The sequence below is a fragment of the Xenopus laevis genome, chromosome 8L (genome assembly GCF_017654675.1).
Source record: "Xenopus laevis strain J_2021 chromosome 8L, Xenopus_laevis_v10.1, whole genome shotgun sequence".
Classification (NCBI taxonomy): domain Eukaryota; kingdom Metazoa; phylum Chordata; class Amphibia; order Anura; family Pipidae; genus Xenopus; species Xenopus laevis.
Window position 1 is genome coordinate 28,235,106 of NC_054385.1, and position 20,088 is coordinate 28,255,193.

General features: G+C 39.2%; 1 protein-coding gene across 4 annotated transcripts in view; it reads right to left on the bottom strand.

Annotated features, from left to right (window-relative positions):
- Positions 1 to 20,088, bottom strand: part of mid2.L (midline 2 L homeolog) — a 191,309-nt gene that overhangs the window by 32,946 nt on the left and 138,275 nt on the right. Inside the window, exon 10 of one of the 4 annotated variants that reach the window (XM_041571882.1) lies at positions 18,699 to 19,206. Within the exon in view, the coding sequence (XP_041427816.1) occupies positions 19,197 to 19,206 (10 nt within the window). The 3' untranslated portion in view covers positions 18,699 to 19,196. 4 annotated transcript variants of the gene reach the window in all.

Below are 20,088 nucleotides of genomic sequence, written 5' to 3' on the forward strand. Positions count from 1 at the left end.
ATATTCATGTATACTTACATAGGAACATATATAATATTTCAATCTTAATTAAAATGTTAAGAACAAGCAATAATATTAGTTAAACAGGTTTCTAATTAACAAGAATTACAAGAGGAATACATTACAAGCCAGAGAATTATGACAACCCGGGGCTATTCGTGACCTACACTGAACTGAGTGGGGTACGTCCAGTCCAGCAAATCAGTATTCCATGACAGGACTAGTGTTTCCTGAGGCTGTGCTGTTCTCTTTGATGAAATCCTGCACACATGCCGGTGAGATGTCACAGCACATACATATCCCCTTTGTAGTGTACCAAACAAAGAGGCTTTAGAGCGGGGGTTGTTCTGGCTGAGGTTCAGCTACTGTGACTGATATACTGGGCAGACTGGGGCATTTTCTATAGAACGTGTGCCGGAAAGATAATATTATTGTTCCATATAATAGGAGACAGGTGAACACAACCGGACGTAGGCCAATTCCTCCTTTCATGTTCTATATTTATGCAATACAAAAACAAACCTTACTGGTCTCATTTAGCTTACTGTCCTTTCCCCATCTGGCTGGGTTATTCTCCCTGCAGGCACCGGAGCAGCAAGTGCGTAGCACATGGGCCATATTCCCACTAAATTGTGCTCTCATCCGCATCATACAAATAATTGTGCAGCACAAAGAAAAGTTTGTAGGCACACATAGAATTCCATGCTTGCTTTGACATGCCATGATGCGTACAGTTTGGTTGAGGATAATGTAGGTGTGCAATTACCCTGCAGTTGTATAACTATCACCTGTGTGTCTAGGCAAACCACATGACATAGCCATATAATTCTGATACATTTACAATGGAGAATTCTGGCTCATTTATGTACATTTGTTGTGATTTATTTATTTTACAGTTATTTCTTAATCAACGCTGAACATTTGAAACAAAGGCTTTGATCTTTGAATAAGTGGTGAAATCTTACAGGTAGACTTCATACAAAGGATTGGTAATACAGATATGGGACCTGTTATCCAGAATGTTCTGGACTTTGGGTTTTCTGGATAATAGATTTTGCCATAATTTGGATCTTCATACATATATAGATAATCATAAGCTCAGTAGGCTGGTTTTGCATCCAACAGAGTTAATTATATCTTAGTTTGGATCAAGTACAACTTACTATTCATTATTACAGAGAAAAGGGAAATCCTTTTTAAATATTTGAATTGTTTGGATAAAATGTAGTTATCATTGGTTAGATTGAAATGGAATCTTTGGTTTTAATTGGTTTTATAAAAATTTAGTGCTGCCGCCACAACAGGCAGGAATAAATTAAGCAGTTGATAAAACCTTGGCTGCCCAATGTCATGCTTTATGCAGTTTTTTTTTAATGATTAATTTAAAGGAATTGGACCCTATCTACTAACTGTTATCCAGAAACCCATTATCCAGAAAGCTCCGAATTGTGGAAAGGCCATCTTCAATAGTCTCAATTTTAAGCAAATATGCTTTCATATATGATTTCATTTTTTTCTGTAACAATAAAACAGTACCTTCTATTTGATCCCAAATACGATATAATCAATACTTATTGGGGGCCAGGGCCGCCATCAGGGGGGGACAGGGGGCCCGAGGGTAAGGGGGGCCGACCACGCCACACTTACTTGATTACTTGTCTTTCTGAGAGCTGCTGACTTCGGGAAGGCATGGACGTTTAAGGGGACCTGGCCTCCAATTTTCTTATAATGTGGGGGGGGGCGCCCTGGCCACCAATTTTGGCCACCAATTTTTTTTTTCTCATGCGGGGTCCTAGCCACCAATATTTCTAAATGGGGGGGCCCTGGCCACAAATGTTTTTTATGGGGGGCCCTGACCACCAATATCTTTTTATTTTTTATTAACATGTGGGAACCCTAGCCACCAATATTTTTTTTGGTTTTTTACTGTGTGGTGGGGGCAGAACTGTGGGGTGGGGAGGGCCGACCTGTAGGTGGGGCTTGCGTGGGCGCAGCCCAGGGGGCCCAGGAAATTTTGTTGTATGGGGCCCTGCGATTTCTGATGGCGGTCCTGTTGGGGGCTAAAGGGTTTAATTAATGCTTCAGTGATTTTTTAGTAGACCAAGGGTATGGAGATCCAAATTACAGAAAGACCCGTTATCTGGAAAAACCATGCCTCGAGCATTCTGGATAACAGTCCCCATATCTGCATTGCATTTATGTTGAAATTTTACTTCATGAGAAATATGGTACAGTGTATCGTGGGCATTATTGTACATAGTTTCTAATTCCTTCTTTCGTTTTAGTGTTTATACATATGCTTCGAGGCAAATGGGAAAATCTACACAAACGGAATATTCTGCTCATGCAATGTATACATTGATACTTTAATATTTAAAGGAAAAAAGGGAACAATTCATCTGAAAATACCATATACACCATTAATTATGTCTCTTCTCCAGCTCTGAATTGGAAACCGAATCCATAAAGTTTTTGTTTTTTAGTACCCTCTTTCTTTCCTTGTACTTTTGTTTCCCTTAGGTTTTTAAAGATGTTACAGTGACAGTTTCATCTTTATGTACATCTCCATTGTTTAGCCCCGTGTGTTTTATCTATGCCCCAGAGGGAATGGTCGCATCACTATATAGATATAACTGCAGAGCATTCCCTTACGTTTCTTCATAGCCTGTATGGGTAGCTAGTGTATAACTATGCCAGCACAAATATTCCCCTGGACTATGACACAATTCTGCAGGGAAACTGTATGATCAGTGGAGTAAACAGAAGAGCTATTAACTTTAATGGAGAAGTGGCGTCCTGGTGGCGTTCCAATGCCCCAGAGATCCTCCGGCCCCCTAAAAACTAAACATTACCAGGTATGAACAAAGCCAGCTTTAAAATTCATTTTGGCTGTAGTTATTTAAGCACAAGATACATATGGTTTTTTTTCTCGCTCATGTGAAAACAGGCAATTTAATTCTCCTACGTGAATGTAATTCCCCACATAACTATTCAATAAAGCAACATCTGCCAGTGCAGTAATGTTTTCAGAAGCATATGTTCAGCCATCGAGCCCGCAACTAAAAATAGTTGTGATACGCAGTGACGTGTAGTTGGAAACATGGATGGTTGGAAACAAAAAGAACATCTGGGTCTAGCTTTTGGAGCGCTCTCAAAATTCCTCCTTTTCTGAAACAGCACACAGATATCCCTCTTTTGGATAGACAGTAATGCTCTGACACACTCCTGTCTGCACACACACACGCCACGCTCCCCCACTTCATAATTAGCCATGGCTAGCACAGAAGGGCCGATTATTAAACTAGGTAATGAGCCCTCTCCGTTTTCCCCTAGATTTTTCCCCTTGATGCTGAGCTATAAACTGTTTTAAGCCTAAATCCTTCTAATTTAATTTAAGACTGTGGCAAAAATGTGCTTAGCATTTAGATTGTTAGGGAAAAGAAAGCAGGGGAAATGTAGCTTTTAGTAATAATGAAATTCAGAAGTTGTACATCCATCACTTAGATTAGCATTATACTAACTAGCCCTGATCTCAATCTCTAAAGAGAAAAAACATAGCCAATTCTGTAATAGGTTTATCATTTGTTTTGCTTTACCAGTCAGAAAAAAAGTATGAGAAATAGCTCGTTGTTTGTGTGCCTGGAATATATGTTTATTTAAGAAATAATGCCTCTAGATACACAGTCCTGTAACATGTTCCCAACTGGTATACTGTAGCTATGTGGCACATACATACTCCAATGTAATACTCTAACATCTGCTTATGCACAAAACCCCTGTGGTTTGGGCACATCCCCTCCTATCCTAATTAGTGATGGGCAAATTTATTCGCCAGGCGCAAATTCGCTGCGAATTTGCGCAATTCGCCGCCAGCGAATAAATTCTCGAACCGCCCGCAAAAATTCGCCGGCATCAAAAAAATTTTTTGACAGCATCAAAAACGGGCGCCGGCGTAAAAAAAACGGGCGCCATTTCGCCCATCACTAATCCTAATAGTATAACCTAATGCAGACCACTTACTCATTGAAGAACTACCGTGTGGCACAGGAAGGTGATTTCCTTGCGCATTTAGCCCTCCTAAACCCCACTGAACATCCCATTCACCATATATATCATAATTATATATTTTAAAAGATGATATTCCCTCCCTGCTGTGTTTCTTGGCAGCTCCCATAACTGCTAGTGTTCAGAGAAAGGATACTTATACAAACTATTTTATACATAGGATCCTTTATCTAGAAACTCTTATCCAGAAAGCTCCAAATTATGAGAAGGCCATGTCCCATTGACTCCATTATAAACAAATAATCCACATTTTTAAAAATGATTTCCTTTTTTCTCTGTAATAATAAGACAGTGCCTTGTACTTGATGCCAACTAAAATATAATTAATCCTTATTGGAGGCAAAACAAACCCTATTGGGTTTATTTAATGTTTATATGAAATTTAGCAAACTTAACGTAAGACGTTCCGAATTAGGGAAAGGCCCCTTATCTGGAAAACCTCCGGTCCCGAGCATTCCTCATAACAGATCCCATACCTGTACAGTGTAATTTACATATTATATTTTGCTATTGCAAGTGCATCCTATTTACAGCTAACTACCATTTATTTTATTTTAACTAATGTATTAGAATAATTCATACATAGTTTCTCTTTGTATTTACATTTATGCGAACGAGTAGGGAAACCCGCGTTATTGTTTCAGGAAGCTTCTATATGTGCAATATATTGATGACCAAAAGAGGTTACATTACACAGAGGTCTACTAAGAACAACTCTTTTAATGTCAGCCCCATTTATATAACTATTTAAGGGGTGCTTTACCTTTAAAGGGATACTGTCATGGGAAAAAAAAATTTCCAAAATGAATCAGTTAATAGTACTGCTCCAGCAGAATTCTGCACTGAAATCCATTTCTCAAAAGAGCAAACAGATTTTTTATATTCAATTTTGAAATCTGACATGGGGCTGACATATTGTCAATTTCCCAGCTGCCCCAAGTCATGTGACTTATGCTCTGATAAACATCAATCACTCTCTACTGCTGTACTGCAAGTTGGAGTGATATCACCCCCCCTTTCCCCCCCCCCCAGCAGCCTAGGTAACCAGATAACAGCTCCCTAACACAAGATAACAGCTGCCTGGTAGATCTAAGAACAACACTCAATAGTAAAAACCTATGTCCCACTGAGACACATTCAGTTACATTGAGAAGGAAAAACAGCAGCCTGCCAGAAAGCATTTCCCTCCTAAAGTGCAGGCACAAGTCACATGACCAGGGGCAGCTGGGAAATTGACAAAATGTCTAGCCCCATGTCAGATTTCAAAATTGAATATAAAAAAAATCTGTTTGCTCTTTTGAGATATTGATTTCAGTGCAGAATTCTGCTGGAACAGCACTATTTACTGATTTATTTTGAAAATTTTTTTTTTTACCATGACAGTATCCCTTTAACTTTTAGTATGATGTAGAGAGCGATATTCTGAGACAATTTGAGATTGGTTATTTTTTATTATTTGTAGTTTTGAGTTATTTAGCATTCCTGGCCACCTCATGTCAGCAATAGCATATGGGTAGGTACAGTATATTTGGCACAACGAGTCAAGTATTTCTGCTTGTGCAACCTTTCTATGTTTCTTTTGAAGAGCACTGGGGTTGATGGCTGTGATTCTTGAAGCAAATACTCATTGTTGTGTTGCTTGCAGGTCTCATTAAGGAGGAAGTCTGAAAGTGAGAGGTGCTCTGTTGCTAAGTATGTTCCTCCATGGCTATTTATTTTATGGTCTTTATTTAAAGGAGGAGTACTTTATTCATATTTCTATTTGTTCCTTTCTTCTTGTACACTTTCAGCCGGCCATGGCGGAAGCAAATAACAGAAGAAGAAGAAAGGATTCATCTTTGAATTCTTGGGCTGGATGCTTTAATCCCCCCTTTTGTGACACACGTTTGAAGACTGCCAAATCCAGATTCTAGACCGGGAGATCCACTGGTACAAAAGAGGTGTTAAACAAGCATCTATTGTCTGCCATATACAATGCTGTTTTGGCACCTCTCCCTGGAAGTTTTAATAAGACACAAAACTCAAATCTTGCTAATACAATCAACACCTAACCTAATGACATCATTGTGGATTATGATAAACAGGATATATATTCTCGAAGGAAGATTTACAAGTAAAGGTGGCCATAGACGTTGCAGCTTTACCTGCAATATTGGACGAACAAACGGATGTCCCCATCTCCCGATCTGCCACTAACCTTCAGTTTAAATAAAATAGTAAAAGAACAGATTAGGCAATGTTCTACCCTGACAGCAATCGTATGAAAGTTTATGTCCGACAAAAGCTTGTGACAGTCTCCCACTGAAAATTGTCAGATCGGCAATACATGCAGAGATATTATCGGCAGCCGACAGAAATTTTATAACCTGTTTGATCGACTGAACAATTGATCACCATGGCACAAAAATGTCGGGACACTCTACACACGGTCTGAAAATTGTACGAATCGAGGATTCACTGATTTTTATATTTGTACGTCTATGGCCAGCTTTATTCTGGATAGTGATGGGCGAATTTATTTGCGCGATTCACCGCCAGCGAATAAATTAGTGAAACGCCCGTGAAAATTTGCGGCAAAAAGTCGCCGGTGTTACAATTTTTTTTTTTTAAAAAACGGCGTCAAAAATGGGCGCTGGCATCAAAAACGGGCGCTGGCGTCAAAAAAACGGGCGACGGCATCAAAAACGAGACGCCGGCACCGTTTTGCAAATTTTTCGCCATTTCGCACAAATTTTTTCAGCAAAGCGAAACGGCGCAAATTCGCCCATCACTAATTCTGAATTGAGAAAGCCAGTTGGATCACTGGGGAAACGTCTTCAAGGAAAAAACACAGCAAGTCCAGTTGATTTTACTTATTTCTATACAGTAGATATTTCTGTAAGCATGAAGATAATTTGATCCTTTTTATTCAACAGCTCTCCAGTTTGCAATTTCAGCAATCTGGTTGCTAGGGTACAAATTACCCTAGCAACCATGCACTGATTTGAATAAGAGACTGGAATATGAATAGACGAGGGTCTAACTAGAAAGATGAGTAATAAAAACTGCCAATAACAATAAATTTGTAGCCTTGCAGAGCATTTGTTTTTAGATGGGGTCAGTGACCCCCTTTTGAAAGATGGAAAGAGTCAAAAGAAGAAGGGAAATAATTTAAAAACGATATAAAAAGAAAACATGAAGGCTAAAAATTGCTAAGAATTAGCCATTCTATTGCATCAATTCACCACAAAGGTCCCGAATACACAGTACTGAACAAACAAGCGAATTAGGGGTGTCACACACAAGAATTGGTTGCAAAATTCAATCAAATAAATCAAAACTTTTTATACCACGCCAGACAAGTCCATATCCAAGTGACACATGGTCTCAATGCTCTGTCCTCTATATGTTTTGTGCCATTGGGTGTTTCATTGGGCATTTACCAGTCATTTCCTTTATATACCCTCCGAATATATTTCATGTATAGTACAGGGGTGTTTGGTATGGTATGCACAACTTTGATTAATTTGATTGAATTCTGCAACTAATAAATGTTTTTGTATGCTAACTTATAAGAAATAAATATGCTTTGTGTGCATACTATGCTGTACTTAGAATTCATAAGGGCCTGACCACAGAGAAGGCATTTGGGCAACTTTCCTTTATTTGATCCATAAAGCAATAGCCTCTTGTTCTCTGTGAGCATTATTTATGCCCTCACCTAGCATATGGCTCAGCAGCAGCTCACACATAGAGAGTACCTGTTTGCAGAGCTTGATAAGGTTTACAATAATTTATGTGCTGCCTTTTCGTTTAACACTTAAATAAAACGAGCCAACAAAACCATTCTTATTTAGCAGCAGACTGCACCAGCGAAACAGAGATTTCTCCGGTAGAGGGTCCATTAATTCTCTCATTGAAGTTGCCATATCCATTGACAGCTGACATTCATTCTGGTTACCAGCTGCCTTGGCTATGGTTTGCTACAACGCACATTTTTTAAATTGGGTCATATCGGTCACTCCTTCTTAAAAATGCTCTGACTTTCATTTCTCCCAGTAATGCATACCAGTTCTAGAATAAATGGGATGTGCTGTCCCTGACCAAGTAAATCACAGAGTGATGCTCCTTCTCTTAATATTCATGCTCTTCTCCTGGTTTTATAATCATCGTGGGAAGCTTAACTGACTTGTGCGCAGATAAATATGGCAATTTAGGGTTCATTTATAAACACTGGGAAAATTGTTTTGAATAATTTGAACTGGGAAAATTATCCCATAGTCAATAACCCATAACAACCAACCAGGGATTGGTTTTCTTCAGTTAACTGCAGGTTCAGCAATGAAAGCAAACATTTGATTGGTTGCCATGGCTTCAGAGTTGGACTGTGCCGTCATGACATGGGGAAAAAATAAAGTGGGACCTGGCCTTCATGGGCCTCAAAGACTCTGCCGACCCAGGTCCACTTCTTCTGCTGCAGGCACTGGTGGCTCTCTCCCCTGCAATGTATATGTATAGAAAGACGGATCCGCACACACTCTGATTAATGCAGTCGGGGAGTATCCCCTTTTAGCCACCAAACATCAAGTTTCGGAGGGGAAACACCCACCCTTCACCCTGATGAAGGGTGGGTGTTTCCCCCCCGAAACGTTGATGTTTGGTTGCTAAATAAAAGGGGATACTCCCCGACTGCATTAATCAGAGTGTGTGCGGATCCGTCTTTCTATACATATATGTTGCTAGGGGACCCAGCCAGGTCTACGGAAGAGACGCACCACCAGTTGCAGGATTGGTGAACTACAGGTGTGCGGTAGGAGAAATGACATTCTCTCCTCTGCAATCACATATCCAAGTATATGTATTGTCATAAGGTATGTGCTGTGGGACACCTGGAAGGGGGGGTGTTGGTGGTGCTCACAACTGGAGGGTTGGTGGAGCTTGTGACTCAGGTGGGGGGCCTCAGGCAAGAAATGGAGATAAACAGATAAGGCAAATCTGCACCATGCTCCAACATTAAACCCTCCTTTCCCTGGATACTATTCTCTGGTTGTTGCTAGAGAAGATGATGGAGAAAAACTCCTAGTCCTCTAGCTTTTCAAAGGTACTAACTAAAATGAGATGGGTCAAGACAGCATAGTTGATATGGGATCATTCAAAAGCATTGGGATTCTCTGTTCTGCAGGCCTTTCTGTATTATTTATCAGTAAGCAAAGTGAACATGAGTTTTCTGAATTCTACAGCAATATCGCTGACAAGTACAGGTATGGGATCCGTTATCTGAAAAAACATTATCCAGAAATCTCTGAATTACGTCATGTCTATCTCCCATAAGACTCCAATTTAAGGATCTAATTCAGATTTTTTTTTAAATTATTTCCTTATAATAATAATAATAAAACTGTACCTTGAACTTGATATCAACTACAATATAATTAATCATTATTAGAGACAAAACCATCCTATTGGGTTATATTTATGTTTAAAAGTTTTTTAGCAAACTTAAGGAAATATCCCTGTATCCCTGTGGAAATCCACAGGTCCCAATCATTCTGGATAACAGGTCCCATACTTGTAGTTGTAGATGGCAAACCATTAGTGTGTAGCTATGTGGCTTGTCATGCAACTTGATTGAGGCGTGTGCCACCGTGTTCTGCTTGCTGCTTTTTCATTGCAGTGACCCCTGGGAAACCGACATAGCTTCACTATCAGGGATTGTTCTTCATCCCAACCAGCAATACAATTACAGGTTGGGAAGTCAGATTTACAGCTACTGATTTACGGCATTCTCCTTGCAGCAACACCGAAATAACACATTGCAAATCAGATCACCACTATCTATAATTATTTTCCACTGGGATTAAATATGGAAATATAAATGGCTAACACACACACAAATATATATAATGTAATATCTGCCACATATATACACACACTGTCTATAAATATATGATCCCCTCCCCCAAGACATTGCTAAAAAGATTGACTGCTTATTACCCACCCCTGAACATACACAGAGTCTCCCTAAGGAAGGCCCCCAACGGCCCCATGAGAATGTGACAAATCCTAATAATTATGCCTTTTATTTCTGTACATGCTAAAATATTCTCTATAATACTAGACGACCCACTTCAATTATCATACTGATAAAACATATACTATATATTAACAAGAAATGGAACACCTTTTTTCAATTTCTTTGCTACATTTATCCCCGTCTCTTCGTCCCAATTAATTTCAATGCCCCATTCCTTCTACTCATTTCTCTTTAGCCGTGTTTCACAGCTCAGCTCCTATACTAAACAAGCAAAATCAATCATGCAATAGAGGTTGTTATTAATGCCTCAGGTGTGTGGGGGAGTATGAACCCAGTGCCGGAATAAATTCCCTTTCCCTGAAGTAGGGACAATGTAAAGTCATTTTAATAGTAGCAATTATGGACAAGCTTGCAGTTCCTCTACAGTGACACTATCTGCTACAGAGAAAGTCAGCCGAAGGAATCAGCAGCAGAAAAGCAGAATACATTAAATGTTATAGGAGAAAAGGGGCAAATTCACTAACCTGCGGAGTTGCGCTAGCACAAGCTTCACCGCACTTCGCCAGGCGAAGTTTTGCCAGGGCTCCGCTAATTCATTAAAATCCGAAGTTGCGCTCAGGGAGGCAAAAGGAAGCGAAGTTACGCTAGCGTTAATTCGTCAAGCAAAGTTACGCTATGGATGCCTCATTTGCATACGGTGCCAAGTTAAAGTACAATGGACGTATATGTAGCAGCAAATACATTACACTACTCAAGCCCAGGGAAGCTTCATAAAATAAAATAGAGTTGTTATATTGCCATATACATGTGCCCACTGTATAGTTTAGGAAATGTAGGGGGGAAGGAGGGTACCCCCAAAAAAATATATTTTTTCAGCCTATCACCGTTAAAAAAGGAAAAGACGCCAGTGTTTTTTGGGACTTAGAAAAAATCTGGCGCAAGAGATAACGTTCAGTAAAATGCACAAGTTAGTGAATTAGCGTAGTTACATCACTTCGCCATAGCGCAAATTCTCCTGGCCTAAGGGTGCGAAGTAGCGCTAGAGTAGGTCCACTTCACTAGCAAATTTACACCAGCGCCCGTTAGTAAATTGGCGAAGTAACGAAATGACGTCACGCTGGTGAATTTGCACTAGCGTTAGACGCTTTGCACTTTAGTGAATTTGCCCCTAAAAAGTAATATGGCTAAAACTGTTGTATTTTACATACCAAATTTAGTGCACAGTGTATACAGGATACAGTATGTTCAGCATCCCTATAATAATAATGATTCGGGCCTTCAATATTGTGCACAGGAGCTCACCATCTTGGATTTTGTTAGGCGTGTTTGCACATGCTCAGTGTGCTCTGGGAACCTGGGGTTGTCACAAATTATCAAAGAAAAAATAAGGTTTACCTGTCATGTAAGCTGATGTTACAAACTGAACTGGTGTCTGAACTGCCATGTGATACTAATATGTCATATCTAAATAAATTACTAATCAGCCTTGCATCTTGCCTTTCATATTTTCTATATACAGTATATTGTTAATCAGTCCCTAAGCTCAGCCAACTGACAACAATGAAAAAAAGAAGATGGGGAGCTACTGGGGGGCAATTTTGCAGGCTACAGAATCTGAAAACACGTGCAGCATTTCTAGCTTATGATATGTCTTTGTTCAGAGTTAGTTTTACTTTGAAAAAGACTAAGGCCAGTGTCGGACTGGGCTGGCGGGACACCGGAAAAAACCCAGTAGACCTCGGCCCAGTCCTGCTTGCCTGGACCCCAAGTTTGTACCCAGCCTGGACCGTCAGAAGAAACTAGGGATCATTAGTTAGAGAGGTGGGAGGCAAAAGGGGTAGGGAGTTGGCACAGTGGGATGGGGGGGGGGTCGGAGGGCCCTTGAGTTCAGCTCTGGTGGGCCCCAGACGCCTCAATCTGACCAATTTGATTGGTCAAATCCTGTGACAGGGACTATTTGACCCGAGATCTACGTGGTATGCTTTTGCAAAGGGGTCTGAATCCTGCCCCACTGTCAGTCCAGCCCTGCAATAACCCCACTTCAGCTTTCAATATAGTTTTGAATACAAGTAAAGCTCTTACATTGTTAATCTTTTCTCTAACTCCAGCATCAACAATCCCATCAAAGAGTGTAGGGGTATTCAGTAATTATAGCCCAACAACATCTATCTAGCATATTGCTACCTACCTGAAACTACTCTTTCTTTACTCATTTTTTCATACTATATTCTTATCCCCAACTTATTCTGTGTACTAAAATACCCTCATATTTAAAAATGCCCCAAACAGTTCCCTATAGACTTACATTGCAATCGCCTGACAAGTGCTCGTACAAATAGTTGCCTAAAAAAGCATCCATGCTACTGCATCACATATTAAAGCCTCAGAGCCCCGATACTGGACACCGCTATTATAAATACCCATTGAATCCAAGTAAAATACTAAATGGCTTTAATGCCACTATTTTAGGCATGAAATATTATTAAGAGTTATTTTTGTTTCCGAACTGTTCCAGTTAGCGGACATTTCTATATTTCTAGAGTTATTTTCCGACTTGATTTATTCTGTTTACCGTCCTTCTCTCTTCCGCTTGGCTACATAAATCTCTGAAGGCCAAATCTACCTTCACTGATCTGAGCAAAATCATGTCTCGGCATTCTCCTGAGGGATCCATCAGCAGTCAGGGACAATGGCCTTCTATGTGCAGAGAATTTGCAGATGGTTATTCTTCAACCACAGAGAAAAACAAGGCAGAGTACCTAAAATAAGGTGCTGGGAAATAGGAGATAGGAGACAAGTATAACTTAACTCTATTCACTGGCTGCACAATTTTGAACATACCTTCTCTTTCTTCTAACACCACTGAATTTCCATGTATAAGCAGCCTGGCAAAGAATCCTTACTTGTTAGCCAAACCCTTAGTCTGGATGCAAATTACAGTTCATATTCAGTTAGGTATTTGGTCAAATTTTTAAAAGAGTATTTAGAAGAATCCAACAACTATGCATTCAGCGCTTTCATGAGTTGTCAGACTTAAAGGGATTGCTCACCTTTAAATAAACCTTTAGGGGCAAATTCACTAAGCGCCGAAAATGCGCTAGCGACGGCTTCGCTGCACTTCGCCAGGGCTGCTCAAATTCACGAAGATTCAAGAAGTTGCGCACAGGTTACTGAACGCTTGCGATAATACGATAAGCAGTCCGAAGTTACGCTAGCGATGCCTAATTAGCATACGGCGTACAGTTAAAGTACAATGGACGTATATGCTGCAGCAACTACATTACACTACACAAGGCCAGGGAACCTTAATAAAATTTAATAGAGGTCTTATATTGCTCTACACATGTGACCACTGTAAAGTTTAGGCGCCAAATGTAAGGGGGAAGGAGAGTACCCCAAAAAACATTTTCAATCTTTTTCAGCCTATCACCTAGTAAAAAGTAAAAAACGCTAGTGTTTTTTGGGGCTTAGAAAAAATGTCAACTATTTTTAGAGAAACTCCTATCTACTCTATTGCATTTTGCCTGGTCTGAGCTGGCGAAGTAAAATCTGACGCAAGAGGTAACGTTCAGTAAAATCCGCAACTTAGTGAATTAGCGTAGTTACGTCCCTTCGCCAGAGCACAACTTCGCCTGGCATAAGGGTTCGAAGTACCGATAGAGTATGTCTACTTCGCTAGCGAATTTACGCCAGGGACCGTTAGTAAATTGGCGAAGTGGCAAAATGACATCATGCTGGCGAATTTTCGCTAGTGTTAGCCACTTCGTAAAATTTAGTAAATGTGCCCCTTAGTATGATGTAGAGAGTAATATTCTGAGACAATTTGTAATTGGTTTTCATTTTTTAGAATTTGTGTTTTTTGAGTCATTTAGCTTTTTATTCAGCAGCTCTCCAGTTTGCAGTTTCAGCAATCTGGTTGCTAGGGCCAAAATTATCCTAGCAACCATGCACTGATTTGAATAAGACACCGGAATATGAATAGGAGAGGCCTGAATAGAAAGTAGTAAAAACTAGCAATAACAATACATTTGTAGCTTTACAGAGCATTTGTTTTTAGATAGGGGTCCATGACCCCCTTTTTGAAAGCTGAAAAGTGCTAGAAGAAAAAAGAAAATAATTTGAAAACTATAAAAAAAAAAAAAAAAAGAAGATTAATCGAAAAATATCTTAGAACTGGCAATTGTAAAACATACTAAAAGTTAACTAAAAGGTGAACCATTCCTTTAAGTAACTACATATTTACTAATAATTAACAAAATTTAAAATAAAACCTCACATTTGGAAAACCCCAGATCCCAAACATTCTGGATAAAATACAAATATCTTAATATAGCTAATTTAAGCACAAACTATTTTAGGTGTGCACATATTAATTGATTAAATGGGGGAGGGGGAAATAAGGAATGGCAGCCATAAGAATAGGGCCAATAAAAAAAAATCTATTGAGCAAATGAAGCCTGAGAGTTATGGAGGCTAGAGGGTAAGGGTGATCCATATCCATTAGGGTAATGTTGTGGTTATATATATTAGTGTATTGATGAGACACTACTACAAAGGCAATCATGTGGTGACACTATTTGTCAATTTATTACAACCCACATCAGATCTGATGACTGGCTGAAGTTGGGGGGGGGTCAAGTTTTACAAACTGACATATGGGAATAGTTTATGTCCTGCTGTAATTTGACTTATCCTCCTTATTTTATTGGGTTAATTCATTTACCATTCAGTAGCATTCCAATTAAAGTGATAGCTCTAAGACTTGTCCTGTGTGGCAGGCAATGAAAAAACATCAATACATCCAATTAATTAATCCATGCTGTGAAGATGCATTTAATCAATACACACTGTCCTTGTTAAAGCTGATAAGGAGAAATGGAATTATGTCTTACCAAATGTTTTCGTACACTTAGAGAAATATACTAATAGCGTCCAGAAGAATGCAATCCACTTCAGGCTCATTATGTTAAAAGCCTGACTTATGTACTGATTCCATTAAGAATTTTAATGGAATCAGTATATGATTTCCCTTTTCTCTTATAATAAAGCAGTACCTTGAGCTCGATCCCAACTGAAATATAATTAATCATTATTAGAAGCAAAAACAGCTGATTGGGTTTAATTAATGTTTACGTGATTTTAGACAATGTATGAAGTTCCAAATTATGGAAAAATCCCTTATCCAGAAAACCCCAGGACCTGTATGTAAAGGCCAGATCCTTGTGCCTGGGGGAACCGAATCCGAATCCTAATTTGCATATGTAGATTAGGGGCGGGTAGGGAAATCAAGTGACTTTTCATCACAAAAGAAGAATTTTTTCCACTTTTTCCTTTCCTGCCACTAATTTGCATATGCAAATTAGGATTCGGATTTGGTTCGGTATTCGGCCGAATCTTTCACCAAGGATTCCGGGATTCGGTCGAATCCCAAATAGTGGATTCGGTGCATCCCTAATATATATACATAGCGAGAGAGAGCAGATGAAAGAAAATAGCTTTTTAGAGTTTTAAAGGTATGCCATGCCATTCCAAGGAAAAGATACATTAAAGTGGGTTAGCAGTAAAAGTATGAGCTTAACTAGGCTCTATGGTGTGAAAAATCTGCCTTATTTGCAATATGACAGCAGCCATATAAAGCACCGGTGCAGCCATAAGAGGTCATTGTGTTAAAGGGTGGTTCATTTTTAGTATGTCATAGAATGGCTAATTCTAGGCAACTTTTCGATTGGCCTTCTTTCCCCCTTTTTTAAATCATTTTCTTCTTCTTCTTTCAAACTTTCAAACGTGGGTCACTGACCCCCATATAAAAAACCAAATGTTCTGTAAGGCTACATGTGTATAGTTATTGCTATTTTTTAATTTAAAGGTGAACAACCTCTTAGCCAATGGTTCCTATAAAGTAAAAATCATTTTTATACATTTGAAGTTTGTATATGTATGGGGTCACTTTATAGGGGTCATTTGAGAAGCTTAACTGCAGCGTGCAAAGTTGATAAATTTCAAGAGCACAGGATACAGGAGCAGGACACATAAAACTACATTATTTTTAAATGCGAGGAAAGCCATTTACTTTTGCTGCTACTGTCTTTTTAACATGTCTAATCCCTAGTCTCCCCTGTATATGCAAATGATAAGTAAGCAGATGATTTTTAATTAATCAGGTTTCTACAAAATATGGAATGCAGGTCACCCACAGCCTAAAGGCAATCCTTTTTTTGCTCTGTGAAGAATTACTGGAAGAGACTGGAAATCAGTCCTTGGCTTGGTTCTTCGGTTTCATGAAATATAAACTGGAGTCCCTTTAACCAATAAATTGCCATTGATCTTTTGTCAGCGACATTCCGTGCACGGAATTGTTTTTACATATCAGGCTAACAATGGTAGGACCATGGAAGTAATTGCAGGGTGACTGGGCACAAACACAACAAAAAGGAACTAAAGTGATACTGAGAGACCAGAATTACCATTGACTCCAAATCATCCAGAACATGAATTTACTGCTTACTTTATGTCATACGCAACATTTGTAATGAAAAATTCATCCCCTTTCTGCACAATCCTACATATAATACATGGGACTAAATTGCACAATGGAATATTCTTTAATAAGAAAGGGGAGACGGCTCTCCCATAGAAAGAAAATGAATAAGTATTCACTGCAGCTGTTATAACTGAGCCTTACACAAATAACTTCTTGCCATCTACAATACGAACAATACCTGGATTTCACATTAATAAATAACTTTTTATACACTGCTTATGAAAGGCATCTAGCAGCATTAATTAAGATGGATAATGTGCATTCCCAGGACCACCAACCAGGGGTGTAACTATAGAGGAAGCAGACCTTGTATAGGTATAGGGGTCCCACGAGGCCCTAATTCATATACAATTTCAGTCAATATTGGTAAAACAGTTCAATAGTGATGGGAGAATAAATTCGCCAAGAAAATGCAACAATAGTTGTTAGTCCCTCCAAAAACAGCCAAGATTATTAAAAATACAAAAATATTTATTAGGACATAGCAAAAATGGCCTAATGCGTTTTGTGCCTGTTGGGGCATTTACTCATAAGCTAATGGGCATACCCCTGTACAGCTCTTATATAGGGGTGTGTGACCAATCAAGACAACATACATCACAGCCAATCACCAAGTGGGGAGCCAAATTACCACTTTACCCATTTAGATACCTATTTACATACAGGCTTCTTACATAGTGTTACAAAAAATTGAATTTGTATATTCAAGGGAACTTTTACTGTCAACATAAGCATTTCAAATGTGCAAGCGCATATGGTAATGTGCTGTATTGTAGTAATGAAACACTTTCGAAAGCTAAAAAAAAATCTCTGAGCGTTGCAGTCGAACAAGATGGAAACTTTCAGGGTTGATTTTTTTAGAATTTTTATTGATTTTTTTTTTTTTACCATGAAATGGAAGCCTGTCTGAGGGCATACAAAAACATTCTCTACAAAAATCCACTTGGTCTCTAAGTAGTTTTGGTATAATGTTTCTGCCCGTTTCCCCCTTTAGGGTCGGACTGGGGGGCCCGGGGCCCACCGGGGCTGCTGTCCAGGGCCCCCCTCCAGACCCCTATGCTGCGCCGCCGATAGTGTGCACCACCTCCCTCCACGCCGCCCAGTGTGTGCGCTTATGCGCCGGTGAGCATGCGCACCTAGTTTTACAAGCGGCGCAGCAAGAAGCAACTTTAAAAATCACGGATCTGGGTTGGCGCCGGGTTTTTTTCCCGGTGTTCTGCCGCCCCAGTCTGACACTGCCCTTACTGATTTGTCTCTACCTATAACAGCTAATTTGGTGATATCCCCACCATTACAATCATGAAAATGTTTAGCTACATTGGAGTCTGAGTTCCATTTCTTTATTTCTAGATGTTCTCTAATATAATTAAGTGGACGGGAGGTTTGGCCCACATATTGGATATGGCAAACACTATAAATTCATCAGACACAAATCCGCCGCGTCAAAAAAAAATTGATGTGCATCAAAATTGGAGCATGCATAAAATGTATTTCGACGCCCATTGACTTTAATGCATTTGGACCAAAATAGTCATTTGCCCATCACTACAGGTCAACCTCTAGACATTTTGGGGGCCTGGAAAATGATTTGTTAAGGGGCCCAGTAAAATCTAGTTACGCCACTGCCACCAACCATAACAAGTATTCCCCTAGGCTTAGTGTTACTTTCATCTGCTTCAGATGCTACAGATGGAACATTATTTTACTGTGCATTTGGCTTAATGCAGAGCAACATGGCACCCCTGTTTTCCATTGGTATAACTGATGTCCTAATTCACCGTTATTTGTTCAAAAATAGATATGGGACCTGTTACCCAGAATGCTCAGGATCTGGGGTTTCCAGATAAGGAGTATTTCTATAATTTGGATTTCCATACCTGAAGTCTGAAATTATCTTAATATTAATTAAACTCAATAGGATTGTTTTGCCTCCAATAAGGATTAATTATATCTTAGATGAGATCATGTACAATGTACTGTTTTATTATTACAGAGAAAAAGGAAATCATTTTTTAAAAATGTAATTATTTGATTAAAACGGAGTCAATTATGTGAGATGGCCTTCCCGTAATTCGGTATAATGGCGTTCTGGATAATGGGTTTTTGGAAAATACCTTTAATTGACACATGATGCAATCAGAACATATATGCGTTGGAATTCTGCATCAGTGATAAAATGGCCAGTTAAGAGATAACTTATGACAAGAGCGATGAGCGATTTCTTGAATTTGCACTGGTAAAAAAAGTTGACCTTTAGCAAGGGACGACTGGCGCGCAATCTGCTACAAGGCTACAAAGTGGCGCTCATTAGATCTGACTATGCTCTGCAGCTTGTGCTAATCAGGTTCCTGCTAATTGAATATATTGTTGATATATAAATACAAAATGTTTGATAAGCACAAACACAGGAATGTTTACAGTTTTGGAGCTAATGATAAGTAACTGGAGAAGCAAAGTGGAGCCGGAGTACAGCAGGGGTTGCTGGATCAGCCTGGAGTCGACGGTTTATCATGGAACTGCCATCAGCCTGGAGCCAAAGCAAGTCTAACAGAGGCAGTCCAGAACAGGAGCTGGCACTCATACAGACCTGCCAACAATAAACAGCTGAAGCTAAAATGACAGCTTTTATTCCATTAAAGTAGTTAATAGTAGTGTATAGGTCTAAATGGAAAATAAATAATTTGCAAAGTTTTGGGTAAAAGATGGGTTATTTTGTTGCCTCAAAAATAATATATTTTTTAATAAGCAGTTTTATTACATGCAAACAAGATGTGCAATTATAGAAACATGTTATTGTCACCAAACCGTAAAGGTTTCAATAAGTTATCAGTAAGAAATGTATTCTAACATGGAAGGCTTTAATGTGACAACTGCCTCCTAAGTGGAACAACACAGGGCCCAATGCCAACAGAATTGTTCTTAGGTAGCAAATGATATCTGTTAGTAACACTGCAATTTAAGGCCTATTTTCTATCCAATGGGCAGATAAAGGTGAAAAAGATGACTTCTTTGTGTACCCGCTCATACTTTTTTCACTGAGCAATCACCATAAAGATGACAGATGCTGATATGCTACCATTTATGTGCTAAAACTAGAAATAAAGATGGAAAATGGAAAATGGGGCCTCTTCAGTAAAGGTTACAATATCCCTGAGTAAGGCGGCTCTATCATGCATGCTTTCTATTACTAATATATGTCAGAAATGTAGGAACGTCTTGTAACTGTATAATATTCACTGAACACTGTACTTTCCATAGTGGAGTTCTTTGGTTGCAGAATGATATTGTCCAAGTACAGCCATGTTTCTCCTACTGCCATCTGCTAATTGTCATCTCTATCATTAGTCACTCTACAGAGTGATTGCCTGTTGAGAGATGCAGTTATGCCCCTAACGTGGGAATGGGATAATTTGCATTGTTCTATATTTTAGAATTCCCATTTGTCACTGATTATAAAATGCATGTAAAA